Consider the following 12,890-nt stretch of genomic DNA (forward strand, 5'->3'; position numbering starts at 1 on the left):
TGCTTACCTAGGTTTAGTAGCAACAACAACAAAAAATGAATGATGGAAAACCATAGGTGCTTTTATATACGTTAGGGAACTGAGCTACACAACAGCACATTTTACTCAACCAAGGGGCAACTAAAGTGGTGAATTCTGATGAAAGATCTCAATATGCCACATAACTCAGTAGTATACACATACTGTATTTTTATTTTTGACCAAATACACAGAAGCGTTGTTCTCCCCCAGTCTAACTTCTGCTCTACTTAGTGCAGTGAGCCCAACCAAAAAAGACAAGTCATGAAAACAAGCTGTGTGGAATCAACTCTGTGTGCAGTGGAGCAAAAGTTAAAGGTAGAAGCAGAGCAATTTTGGAACTTTAACTAGTACAACTGTAAAGCTCCTCAATAAACAAATAAAACAAGTTAATTTCTAAAACACTTTGTAAGTAATGTTTCTTCACTGCCTCAAGTTTGATCTTGGATTAAAGTTACTACATGCTCAATGATTTAGATTTTACTATTTTCACAGATAAGACAATGAGATTAGGTGGTCGTGAGCATACAGTTTTGAAGCAGTGGTCCTTGGTTACAGGCAGTCTAGTTGCACCTTTCTTGACACTGCTAAGTTTTGCCATACTTTTTTTTTTTTTTTTGCTCTTGCTGAAGAGCATCAGCACTTTGTTCAGGCATTTAGCCAAAGAGAGAAAGAGGTTACCTGTTTTGGCAGTGATGAGTTGCAGGACCAATGGTCGTCTTGTTACAATTCCAGAACCTCGTGGAAGAAAATCCCTAGAAACATTAAAAAAAAGGCAGTTACTACCCAGAAAGCACTGTGCAGTTACATAAGATACTGGACTAATTTGGAACTTTCTCTATACCTTCAGCTGCAGTGAAAATAGAAAGTTGGTGGGGATGGATTTAAAGCAAACACTACTGTAAAGTAGGGCTGTTAATTTTGGTTCAAAATAGCAGTAGGTCATTAGACAAATATATATTAAAACTAAATGGCTAAGAATTAAATTGGGGTATTACCAACTCTCTCTCTTCATGACCATCACATACAACATCTCAAAATTCACCTTGCTTAGTAAGAGTACCTAATGCCACACCCATATTTTTGGCCTTTCGAAAACAGAAGTGTCCACACCATATCCTTGATTTGAAGAGGGTATGGACATACGAATACACACACACTCACACACCACAACAAAGCTCTGGCCAAACCAAATTGTCAGCACTCTGCACCCACTCTTTCACATACTTCTGCCAGTTCAAATCCCTAAATAACTTTTCCAGCAAACACATCCTCCTAGAAGTTTGAGCGAACACTAAATACTAGAAGTACTCTGGGACAGCAAGAGGGAGTGTTCTTGTACCAAAAAGCAAATGATTAAGCAAAGACAGCAACTCTGTCATACCGTTATGCATCCCCATGATTCCTTCTGTGCCTCCAAAGACAAGGAAACTCTCTATGCAAACAAAATCCTAGAAAAACTTTGAACCAACTGTTAGTTGCAAAACCAATGATCAGAAACCAAAGCAAAATAATATTTCCTTTCCCCCAGGATCTCCTGCATTTGCCATATCTATTAAACTCTTAGAAAACTTGAGGTTCAGTGTTGCTGAACCACTTTCTTGCCTGTTTCAGGAGCATTGCTGACTCACCTCTCCTGCTCAGGTGAGAAGCAATGCAGCAAATGGTTAGGGCATAAATCTTCAGTTAAATCAGGAAGCTGATCTGGGTGACTGTGCTGTCACATGTGCTAGTGCCAGTAGGAAGGGTGAGGCAGGAGTGTGTGCTGTATCTGGGACAGCTGAGGAAAAGGACAAGAGTCAAAGGAAGAAAGACACAGCCCTGTCAGCCCTTTAGACAGAACTGCTTAGGTGGGCTTAGGGGCCTCTTGATAAACCACATCTTGGCATAATCATTGTGTGTCTTCATACCAACATTGTACTGCTTAATGGATATCTGATTTTAGTAGTTCCTTTAAGGCAGCACACAAACTTAGAAAGTTTAAAAGAAGCCTAGAGGGTACATGTATGAAAAATAAAACACAAAAATATTTTATCAAACCTCAGGATATTATTTGTGCAAATCAGAGGATATTACGTCTTTGGAGTCCCAGCTCAAGACAGGCTTAGGAACACAACAGTGAATCTACCTACCTAGTGCCAGCAAGGTAACAAAGCTTTGGCAGCCTGAAGAGAAATACGGCAACTCTACAAGCTCTAAGATTTCTTTCTCACATGAGCAAGAAGTTCTAAGGCTCTGAGAAACAGAACTTGCAACTGGCTGTCAGCTGTACCCCACACCAGTTTAGAACTCCCCAGCATTTTAAATGCAACAATGTTAATTTCTAGCTAAATAAAAATCTCACTTTCTCAGTACCTGTTAATATGTGTTTCCAGTGTTATTACCCTGTAAACTAAAGCTAAAGCACACCATAAAAGGAGAGACAGTTAAAACACGAGCTAGCTCCTTAACTTTTATACTCAAACACAGATCTGCAGGCAAAAGTACAATTAATTAGAAATTCAAGTAATCTCTAAAACAAAGATATTGAAAAAACATCAGGCCTACTGATTTAAACCTGCTGCAATGTTTTACCACACTTGAGACAACAACAGAATACAAGAACTAGTTTAAAGTTTTCAAAAGGTCTATCACAACTTCGATACCTACCAGCAGAGAGAAATCTGTGCCTCAGTGAAGTGCTACTTCCATTTTCTCCAGGGCAAGAGAAGAACATTTTAATAGGAACATATTCATCCCTGTATATGCACTGAAATTACAATAGCCCAGGATGTAGAAAACGCCTGTTAAGCTACAGTTTCATACACTGATTTTCAAGCACCTGCTAGCTGATTCAAAATAAGTATGTAATAAATAAACTTACCGTCATGAAGCTAAAAGGAATTGTTTACCATTCAGCAAGCTGATCGCTGATTCAGCTGATTCAGGACAAGCTGATCACACAAACCAAACTAGGGTCAAGCTGATCACACAAACCAAACTAGGGTCCTCTACAGTACCACACGAGGCAATACAATCCTTCAGGGAGTCAAAGGCTGAAAAGGCAGTGATTTTCTGCTTCAGACTAAGCACATTCAGAGATAAAGAACACTGCATTAATGCAACTCCCAGTTATACAACACCGACCTTTCCACAACACCAAAATTACAAAGAAATGCAAGATACCAATTTTTCCTTCAGAACACCCTCTTAACATGTTCAAAGTAGATGGCATTTGATATCCCTCTCTAATAAGTTGAGCTATCATTGAAAAGCCCACTCTCTGTTGAAGCAAGCATCAGCAGAAAGAGGTTACTGCTTGGGAGACAGTGAGCTGTGTTGATCACATAACCAACTAAACAATGCACAGCAGAAAGACATAGGTTTCTCCTTGAAATGAACAGTTTGAAGAGGAAAAGAGGACAATAACTGAAGGAAACAAGGGGTTCAAGGGGAGAGTTCAGGACAAAAATCCACCCCACCAACCCCTCTAACTGCTTGATGGCTATCCTACAACAGAGACTATCACCTAAACTAATAAATCCCTGTCTCCACAGGGACAGGGAATTTAAAAAATTTAAAAATTCTGAAATTTCAGATTCAGCCACAAGGCAACAGCATCTGTGCACTTTCTCTGCACAACCCAAATTAGATGTCACAAATAAATACATAAACTCTACTTCTAGAAAAAGGCACTTCTTTAAACATAATAAGAAACATGAGCCAAATCTGAGAAATAGCTGGCATTGGGGAGGGGGGGGCAGAGGAGAGGGAAGGGACACAAAGAAGAGGGATGTGACATAGTACCACATCACAATCCTACCAAAAGGTAACCCAATTAAATAGTGTACACTGCTTCTGTAGAAATGCCTACTTTGACATCCACAAGGCAGGCTGTAGGTCTTCTCCAGATTACCTTAGTATGGCAAGCCTTCTTCACAGGGTTTGTTTGCCAAAAACAAACCAAACAACCAAAAAAACCAACCAAGCAAAAAAAAAAACCACAAGCCACAATGCATTAGGAATGGTTCCACTCCCTCATTTTTCCCCTTTAATTCCTACTTCAATAATATTCTTCTTAAATAAGAAAAAAGTCACTTCAGCAGCAAGAAATATAAAAGGATTGAACACAGTGGAATCACGGGTCCCTTCTAACCAAAAAGAATGCCCCTCAACATCCTGGTGGCACACTCAACATCCTTTTAAAGACAGCTTCAAAAGAGCTGCTTTTCCACACCTTTTGGTCAGTGTTTCATGAGAACTAGGAAGAAAATTAAAAATCACATCAGAGTTGAAGCAGCTGCAAAGAAATCCATCTAGGAAAAAAGTACATGCCTAAGCATTTGAGCACAAAGACACCACCACCAAGGGAGAGAAAAGGCTGGGTTTTGTGGTGAGGGGAGTGAGCCTGTGAGTACCTGTGTGCACAACTGAAAGAGGACTTCACAATAACAAGGTGCAGGAAACAAGAATGAAACACTGTGCAAGAACACATCTGGTAATGAAAGATATGCTCCTTCAAGAGACATGCATTCTGCATTAAGACTCAAACTACTTTTACATCTTCATTCTTACAGCATTTTTATCAAAAGATACCCTGCTGACAGCAGCTACAGTAGCTCAGCAGCAATGTCACTGTGACATGACAGTTTGGAGACCAGCAGCAAAGCCAGTCTGGTATTGCCTAGCCAGTGCTGAATATATCAAATGCAAATAAGATGCAATCAGCCAGGTCTTCCAGAACATCACTCCAATAACTCTTCAATCTTAGAAAGTACTCATCTGTTAGAACACCATTAATATTTTCAAGAGCAAAATATTTTCAGGGCCAAATAATTTTTACCCTAAAAGCTGTAAAATTAGTCATGTCTTACTGCACAACACAGAATCATAGAATCATGGAATACTTAGGGCTGGAAAGGACCTTAAGATCATCTAATTCCAACCCCCTGCCATGGGCAGGAAAACCTCACACTAGAACCATGCCACCCAAGGCTCTGTTCAACCTGGCCTTGAACATTGTCAGGGATGGAGCATTCACAACCTCCCTGGGCAACCCATCCCAGTGCCTCACCACCCTCACAGTAAAGAATTTCTTCCTTATATCCAATCTAAACTTACCCTGTTTAAGTTTAAACCCATTACCACTTGTCCTATCATTACAGTCCATAATGAAGAGTCCCCCCCCAGCACCCCTGTAGGCCCCCTTCAGATACTGGAAGGCTGCTATGAGGTCTCCACGCAGCCTTCTCCAGGCTGAACAGCCCCAGCTTTCTCAGCCTGTCTTCATACAGGAAGTGTTCCAGTCCCCTGATCATCCTTGTGACCCTCCTCTGGACTTGTTCTAACAGTTCCATGTCCTTTTAATGTTGAGGACACCAGAACTGCACACAATACTCCAAGTGAGGTCTCACGAGAGCAGAGTAGAGGGGCAGGATCACCTCCTTCAACCTGCTGGTCACGCTCCTTTTGATACAGCCCAGGATACAGTTGGTTTTCTGGGCTGCAAGCGCACACTGCAGCCGGCTCATGTTCAGTTTCTCATCAACCAACCCCACCAAGTCCTTCTCCACAGGGCTGCACCAAATCTCTTCTCCGCCCAACCTGTAGCTGTGCCTGGGATTGCCCCGACCCAGGTGTAGGACCTTGCACTTGGCATGGTTAAACTTCATAGGGTTGACATCAGCCCATCTCACAGGTCTCACATGGTCCCTCTGGATGGCATTCCTTCCCTCCAGCATATCAACCATACTGAAAACAGAATTTCCAGGTAGGGGAAAAGTTTTCATTTAGGATCTCTCTAGCATACTAGCAGTATTTATTATATTATAAAAGGAAAAAAAAAAGGGGGGGGAGCACAAGGAAGAAGCAAAACAGAAGAATCCCCAGTTTGTGTGAAGAACAATGACACATCACCACTTAAACATGGTTTCAAAAAGCTGTAACTTAGATCTGCTTTATTTTGCCGTCTAGAATTATGTTTTGCACTTAGATCAGTTACATGGCCAGTATTATACAGAATAAATTATGATTAATTTACTTTAATACTAAGATATTTAATTCACATAAAACACATAGAGATCCAGGAAATCAAATAATGAAGGAAATGTCACTGATTACACAGTAACTGCATTAATTGAAGAGCCAGGAACAAGTAAGACTGATAGTGATTTGTCAGAAAAAAAAACAAAAACAAAAAAAAAAAACCCAGAAGTCCCTCTAAAGCTTCCATGTTTTTCAAAAGGTGTAGAAACAAGACAGGCTTGGAACAAGAAACAAGGCAGGCTTGGAACAAGAGCCAGAATTGCCTTACAGAAGGGACAAACAACCCACCTAAATCTGTATCATTCTGCCAAACAACAATGGTAATATTACTTATGAAAGTTTTCCCATTAAACCAAAGTTCATCCCAAAACCCTAACCTTCCCTCAATTACAGAAAGGCCATGTTCCATGAGCAGCTAATATGAACAAGACTGCTGTTGTAGCATTCCACACAGGCCTTTATTCCCAAGATTTGCCAAGGACTGCACTGCAGCTTCCACTGCAATAGGAAGCAACTATGCCCAAAGCCAACAGTTTGGCTGGGCTTTTGTCCAACACAGTGTTTATTGTTTCATACAATTCCACCCTGGCACACTGGTAGCTCTTGTGGCTCACACTGGCTGATGAATGGCCATATCTTGTGCAACAGAATACACTGTTTCGCAGCGAGCACTTACACATGCTGATACAACCAAGCATCTCCAAGTTCCACAACAAAAGTACACTGTACAGAAGTACTACAAAAGGCTTTCCTTTTTGTTGCATTTATCATATTTAGTATTAAAGCAAAGTACTAAAAAAAAGAAAAAAAAACCACAAAAAAACCAAAACCTCGGGAGGGAAAAGCATGGTCCAGTGCAAGCCTGAAGAAGAGGGACATTGATTCCTAACTTCTTTCTTCTGCTTCATTTTTTAAGCTCCACAATCAAAACCAATTAATTCCTAACCAAAGAACTCTTAATGCGAAAAATATACACCTTTAGACCTATTTTGGCAGATGTGTTCATTCTGTCTCACCTGCTCTTGCCCTTGCACTCACCAAGACAACAGAAGACACAGCAGTAGACCCTTCACACACTTTTATTCATTACAAACCAAAGTTATGTCCAAGTGATAGAAAATGTACTTCGTATTTAAACAGAGTTTTTCTTAGGAATTAGATTTGTAGTGTTGAGTGAAGTACTTTCTCAGAGGATGTTTGTCATTACTGACACTAGACCTCACCATATTTATCTTTCTTAGTAGCTTTGAAAGCACAATTCCTCTACCCTCCAAATGACAGTACAGAGATAACCCCAGAACATGTTTTCAAGAAGTCAGAAGTCTCAAAAGCTTTAAAGCACTATCTTTGTGTTATGGCATGTGGTCTCACCCACATACTTTTTTTTCCCCCAGCAATACAGTAGAACCCATCACTTTCTATATCACACTGACATTTAGCTATGTACACTGCTCCCCATTAGCTCAAAGCACAGAGACCAATTCTTATTATTAGTCACCACTTGATCCCTCACCTCCCTTCATTAGTTACAGAAGAGTAAACATGTTTTGTTTTGGCACAATGTGTGTCAATCAAGAGTCTCCCACAGCTTTGTTCAACAGCTGCAAAATCTCAGCCTTACATAACAGGGCTCACATGAAGATGTAGAAAATAATTAAATCTCTTTCTTGAAGGTCAATGATACCTATCTTAATTAGGCCTACTAAGCAAGCTAAATACATTAGGAGGTTGTGGATTTTTAGTGATAAATGGATATATTAGCTCCTAAAGCTTAATACCAGTTTTTCCAGGGCTTTTTGTAAGCCACACAGCAAAGATGCTGGCACCCTTATGATGACACTGTAGTGCTTAGTTCAAATTCTCTGATAAAGTTTGGTCTCAGTCTTTATTATCCATTCTTTCAAGGAAAATTTTCCTTCAACTGAGATGTGTTTTTAATTCACCTGCTGAATCAAGATGCAGTCCAGTGCCCAGCAGTAGTAATTACACATTGCAGCCCATGTAGTTGGGGTATGTCTTTAGGGGTGAGAAACTGAGTATCCAGAGACATTTACAATTTTTGTTTTTCCAAACAGGGTGGATAAACTCGGCATCTTTGAAAAGCCATTTTCCAAAGCAGTGGCATCCTTCATCACCACCACTGAACAACTGGAATTCTCAGCCAAAGAACTAGTATCCCAACTATCCATCACTTTCAGGTATGCACACAAGTGGAATAAAGATTTTAAAATCTTGAAACTCATATACAGCACTATAACCTAGCAACCTAAAATGTCTCCTTTGGATCTCACTTTCTTAATTTCTTTATGGAGCCAAGATCAATTATACAAAAATCCAAAGGGGAATAGTACAAAAAAATCTACCCAAACAAACCTAGCCACAGGAATATGGTAAGCATTGACTCTAAAGATGAGAAATAATATATTTTTGAAAAACCCTTAAACTCCAGATAAGATGGCAAAGGATTTTAGTCACACTAGCTGGGCACCTCCATAACAACTAAGTTCAGTGACAACACTTCAGAACCATTAAAACAAGAAAGCAAAGCTTGAGATTTCATCTTTATGCAGAAGCCTGGAGACAGAGCAGGTTTAGAAATCACTGTCATACTTCTCTTGTATCTGGAAGATGCTTTCTGTAAGTAGCCGCCGCATTTATGCTCAACAAGCAGCCAGAAATTAGTACATCTCCTCCATTGAATTAAACATTATAGGTCTATGAGAAAAATTGAGGCCAGAAATTACTCTAGTCCTAGTGGTGAAGTCTTGCATTAAACATGACTGGAGTCAACAGTTTCCCCAAAGTAGGGGACATTTGAATGAAGTCTGAGAAGGCACAGACTGTTACTAGTAACCCAAATCATATTTTGACAGCAGTTCACATTGCACTTCTGCAAAGAAAAAGGCAAGCCCATTCACTGAAGCAAGGAAGGAAAATGTACTTCCTAGTACTAAAACCCACAGATTTTACATGATAGAAAGCTTTAAAGTCTCAATGTTTATAGGACTGAAAACTTGCCATACACAGCTATGAAAACTTGCCAGGCAAAAAACACAGAAGTGGTAAGATGAGCAGTGCTCTGTTTGCAGTGATTATGCTCAAGCTGTAGGTTTGCTGTATTAACATATCGGGAAGCTGCCAACGTGCAGTCTCGTCAGCAAGCCACTGTATGCAGGAGGCATCTGTCTTCCCTGGCAGGCATCCAAAACTTTGCTGCATCATCCTAAGTCCATTTGTGAAAATGCCCTTTTTCCTCTTTTAAGATTTCACAAAAGTTTCTGCTATTTCCTGCTCAACAGTGTTCTCCATCAATTCCAAACAGGGAAGGAGGAGGAGAAACCACAAAACACAAGAAAAACCCACCCAACAATTCTCAGAATTTTTTGTATTGAAAAGACGAAAGCAGACTTTGCAGACAACTGTATTCTCCCTAATCAGATATATTTGCTCTTAGGAAAGGACTCATTTGCATAGGATGCTGGTGCATGAAAGCCCATCCATCCTCAGGATGAATACTAATGCAGCAAGATTTTTTATCTCAATACAAGAAATGAACAAAAATCCCTTACTTGCTTTAAATTATTGTCAATGCTCTAAAGAGAAGTTGGTTTGGTTTTTTTCAATCACAGCTGTCAAATACTATTAAAAATGTTTGTTCAGAAAATATTAGAGTAAAATGTTTTACTTTATAATATGATCCGATACAAACAGGAAGAAAAAAAAAATAACAAAATCTGATTGCAAGGATCAGAAAGAAAATATGCCCCAAACACTGCAGGCATATCACGGCTACATGCATTTAGCTACTATATAGTTACTTGCATTTCAGCCAATAATTCACCTCTGGATACTCTGTCATGACAAAACTATCACATATTGCAAATTTCAGTGTAGTCATCAAAAACCTAGAAAATATAAGCTCCTGCCCTTCTTCCCAAATCACACTGCTCTGAACTCAGATCTATCAATGCACACTTTTTAAACAGTGATAATAGCATACAATCAGCTATACCACATCCTAATCAAGTCCAAAAAGTTTTGCCTTTTCAGAAGCACTGTGGAAATATATTTATCTCTCATGTGGTGGACAAGGTATAAAACTGTATGGTTACTTTTCTTGGTACAATACAAGCCATTTCAGATTATTTTGCACAGCTGAAATGTAACTGGATTCAGTTATTCTACTTCCCTCAGAATGTATACACAATGGGAACTATAGTTAAAGGCAGCTTGAATTTATAGACAGAAAGACAACTACACATGGAAGGGGGATGTTTCCAATACAAGTTGTCCAAGTCTCTCAAACCACTTCTGTAGACATTTTATTCTTCACTACCTACCCATTTATCCTCTTTGAGCCTGTAGTATGTGCAAATGAATGTACTGTCCCTGACAACATAAAATCTGTTCAGCTAAATATTTAAATATCAGCCATGATCTCCCATCCCCCTGTTCACCAGAAACTGAATTATTACCATGAGAAACTTTTATACTAAAAGTCTGACCAAAAAAAAATGTTTTATGTTGCTAACATAGGAACACTAACAAAGTCATAATGCTGGAGGTCTCAGCAGAGACTCCTAATTCTTACCAGCCTACTTCCCAGATCTGACAGACATTGGTGATCTTCTGTCAACATTTGTTTAGAACCTGAATAACAGGTGAGCACACAAGTGTTCAACACTGCCTCTGATGGATTATGCTAAAATTTCTTCAGCAGCTTCCAGCTTGGCTGCTGGATAGATCTGGAACACAACCAGTTTTATCTGCTGCTGTGCAGCAGAGGCTACAGATGTCTTACAGTTGTCGTGCTTGCCACCCAGAGCCCTACCTATTCTTTGCAAGTGAGTTCTGTCCTGGTTTGAGCAGCAGCAGTCATTTTTTCTCTTTCTTGGTAGCTGGTGCAGTGCTGTGGTTTGACTTTCGGGCTGAGAACGGTTGCTGATAGCAAGTATGTTTTGAGTTACTGCTCAAATGTTTGGTTTGTTCAAGGCCTTTTCTGAGCTCATGCTCTGCCAGGGAGGAGGGGAGGCCGGGAGGAAGGAGAGACAGGACACCTGACCCAGGCTAGCCAAAGAGGTATTCCATGCCATAGCACGTCATACCCAGGATGTAACCGGGAGAGACCCGGAAGGGCTGGAGCTCTGGGGGGATGGAGGAGGTATCGGTCGGTGCTCGGTCGGGCAGGGTGGGGTGAGTTATGGGTTGGTGGCTGGTGAGGTGTTGTATTCTCTTCACTTGTTATTGGCTTTATCATTATTATTTGTAGTAGTAACAGCAGTAGTGATTTGTGTTATACCTTAGCTATTAAAGGGTGCTTATCTCAATCCGTGGGGGTCAGATTTTTTGGATTCTCCTTCCTAACTCTCCGGTAGTTGGGGGAGCAAGGGGGGCAGTGAGTGAGCGAACTGTGCGGATTTGGTTTAAACCATGTCAGTTACACAGATCATTTTAGAGCATCCTCTACAGCTAAGCATCTCTTAATATATGTGTACATTTTTTAGTCATCTGCACTGTACATAGTAAACAAAATACCAAACACATAAGGGTAATCTAGCTTTGATCATACCATCTACAAGGGTGGAAGCCTAGTTATATTACAGCAAATAGTAAGTCTCCTGCATATCTAAAGAATGATATCTTGGTGATTTTGCACAGGAACTAGGATGGAGAAATACCATGCCAGGTGCTGAATTAAAAGCTTGTCTTCTACATACAAATTATAAATGCTGACATTATCGCTAGACACTTCAGTTGAAATCCTCTCTTATCTACAGATATGGTATCCTTTGCATCCCAGAGGCTATCACAGACAACAGTACTTGGCAGTACATCAAAGCCCAGGGTGCAGTTAAATGGGATTTTGCTCCTCTCTAGTTCAATAATGCTGCCTTGTTCAGCTCAGTGCAACTTCCTGAAGAAAAAGATGCAAGGTCACAGTTAAATAATACTAATTTCCTGTTCTCAGCATATTTACACTATTACAGGCTTTACACTGCAGGTACACAGTTTTGAAAGGATTCCCAATAACCCATTACACAGAAGCACAGCAAATAAGTTGAGTTTACAGGCATCTGTTTACTAGAAAATGCACTTCTTTGAAAAATAAAAAAAAAAGAAAGTGAAAAAAGAAAGATAAAAATGGCTTCTGCCCCTCCATGCTTGTTTAAGAAGTCCATGCATACTTAAAAAATATCAATTTGCTCACTGATCAACTGATGGATAGCAAACCACAAACACGATCCCCCTCAATGAGTAAGCTGTTAAAGGCACAACCTAAAACCAGCAAATTTTAAGATTATATGCTCATGTCTTCCTTTAGAAATAGGAGAAACTTGAAAATAGAGGAGTTAAAATGTAAATCCTACACACAGTTAACAGTAAAGACTCTAGGTATATACATGTGGATACAGATGCAGGCAACATTTAAATAATAGTTTGAGGTCATACAGCAACTCAGTACAGGGAAGAGAAAAATGCTTATACTTCTATTTCTCTGCTGCAATCTATATCAGCATCACTCCCTATTTTCACAGGTGAATGTCCAAACAATCATATTTATCTAAACTGGAAAGTCTTGTTTTCTATTTCATCTACAAAGAAAAATAATGTAAACGTGAAACATTTGCACAATCAACGTCCAGCAAGAAACTGCAAGACAGCAAAGGTGCTTGTTATTCCAGTACTACAAAATCACAAGAGTGGGTTCCTTCCTGAAGGCAGCCAGTATCAGGACACATAACGTTATACGAGAGTTTAGAGTCAGACAATCTGAGGTGTCTTTATATTAAGAATCAGAAAAGTTGAGATAAAGTGGATAGATATGATCTGAATTAAAAATATAAAAT

The 12,890-nt window shown here is 39.7% G+C and overlaps 1 protein-coding gene across 6 annotated transcripts in view; it reads right to left on the bottom strand.

The window, feature by feature from the left end:
- Positions 1-12,890, bottom strand: part of DNM3 (dynamin 3) — a 180,095-nt gene that overhangs the window by 162,133 nt on the left and 5,072 nt on the right. For all 6 annotated transcript variants that reach the window (XM_034063553.1, XM_031047273.2, XM_034063551.1 and 3 more), the window contains exon 2: positions 700-773. In XM_034063553.1, coding sequence (XP_033919444.1) covers positions 700-773 — 74 coding nt within the window. The remainder of the gene's footprint in view (positions 1-699; positions 774-12,890) is intronic.

Source organism: Melopsittacus undulatus, chromosome 6, assembly GCF_012275295.1.
Source record: "Melopsittacus undulatus isolate bMelUnd1 chromosome 6, bMelUnd1.mat.Z, whole genome shotgun sequence".
Classification (NCBI taxonomy): Eukaryota; Metazoa; Chordata; class Aves; order Psittaciformes; family Psittaculidae; genus Melopsittacus; species Melopsittacus undulatus.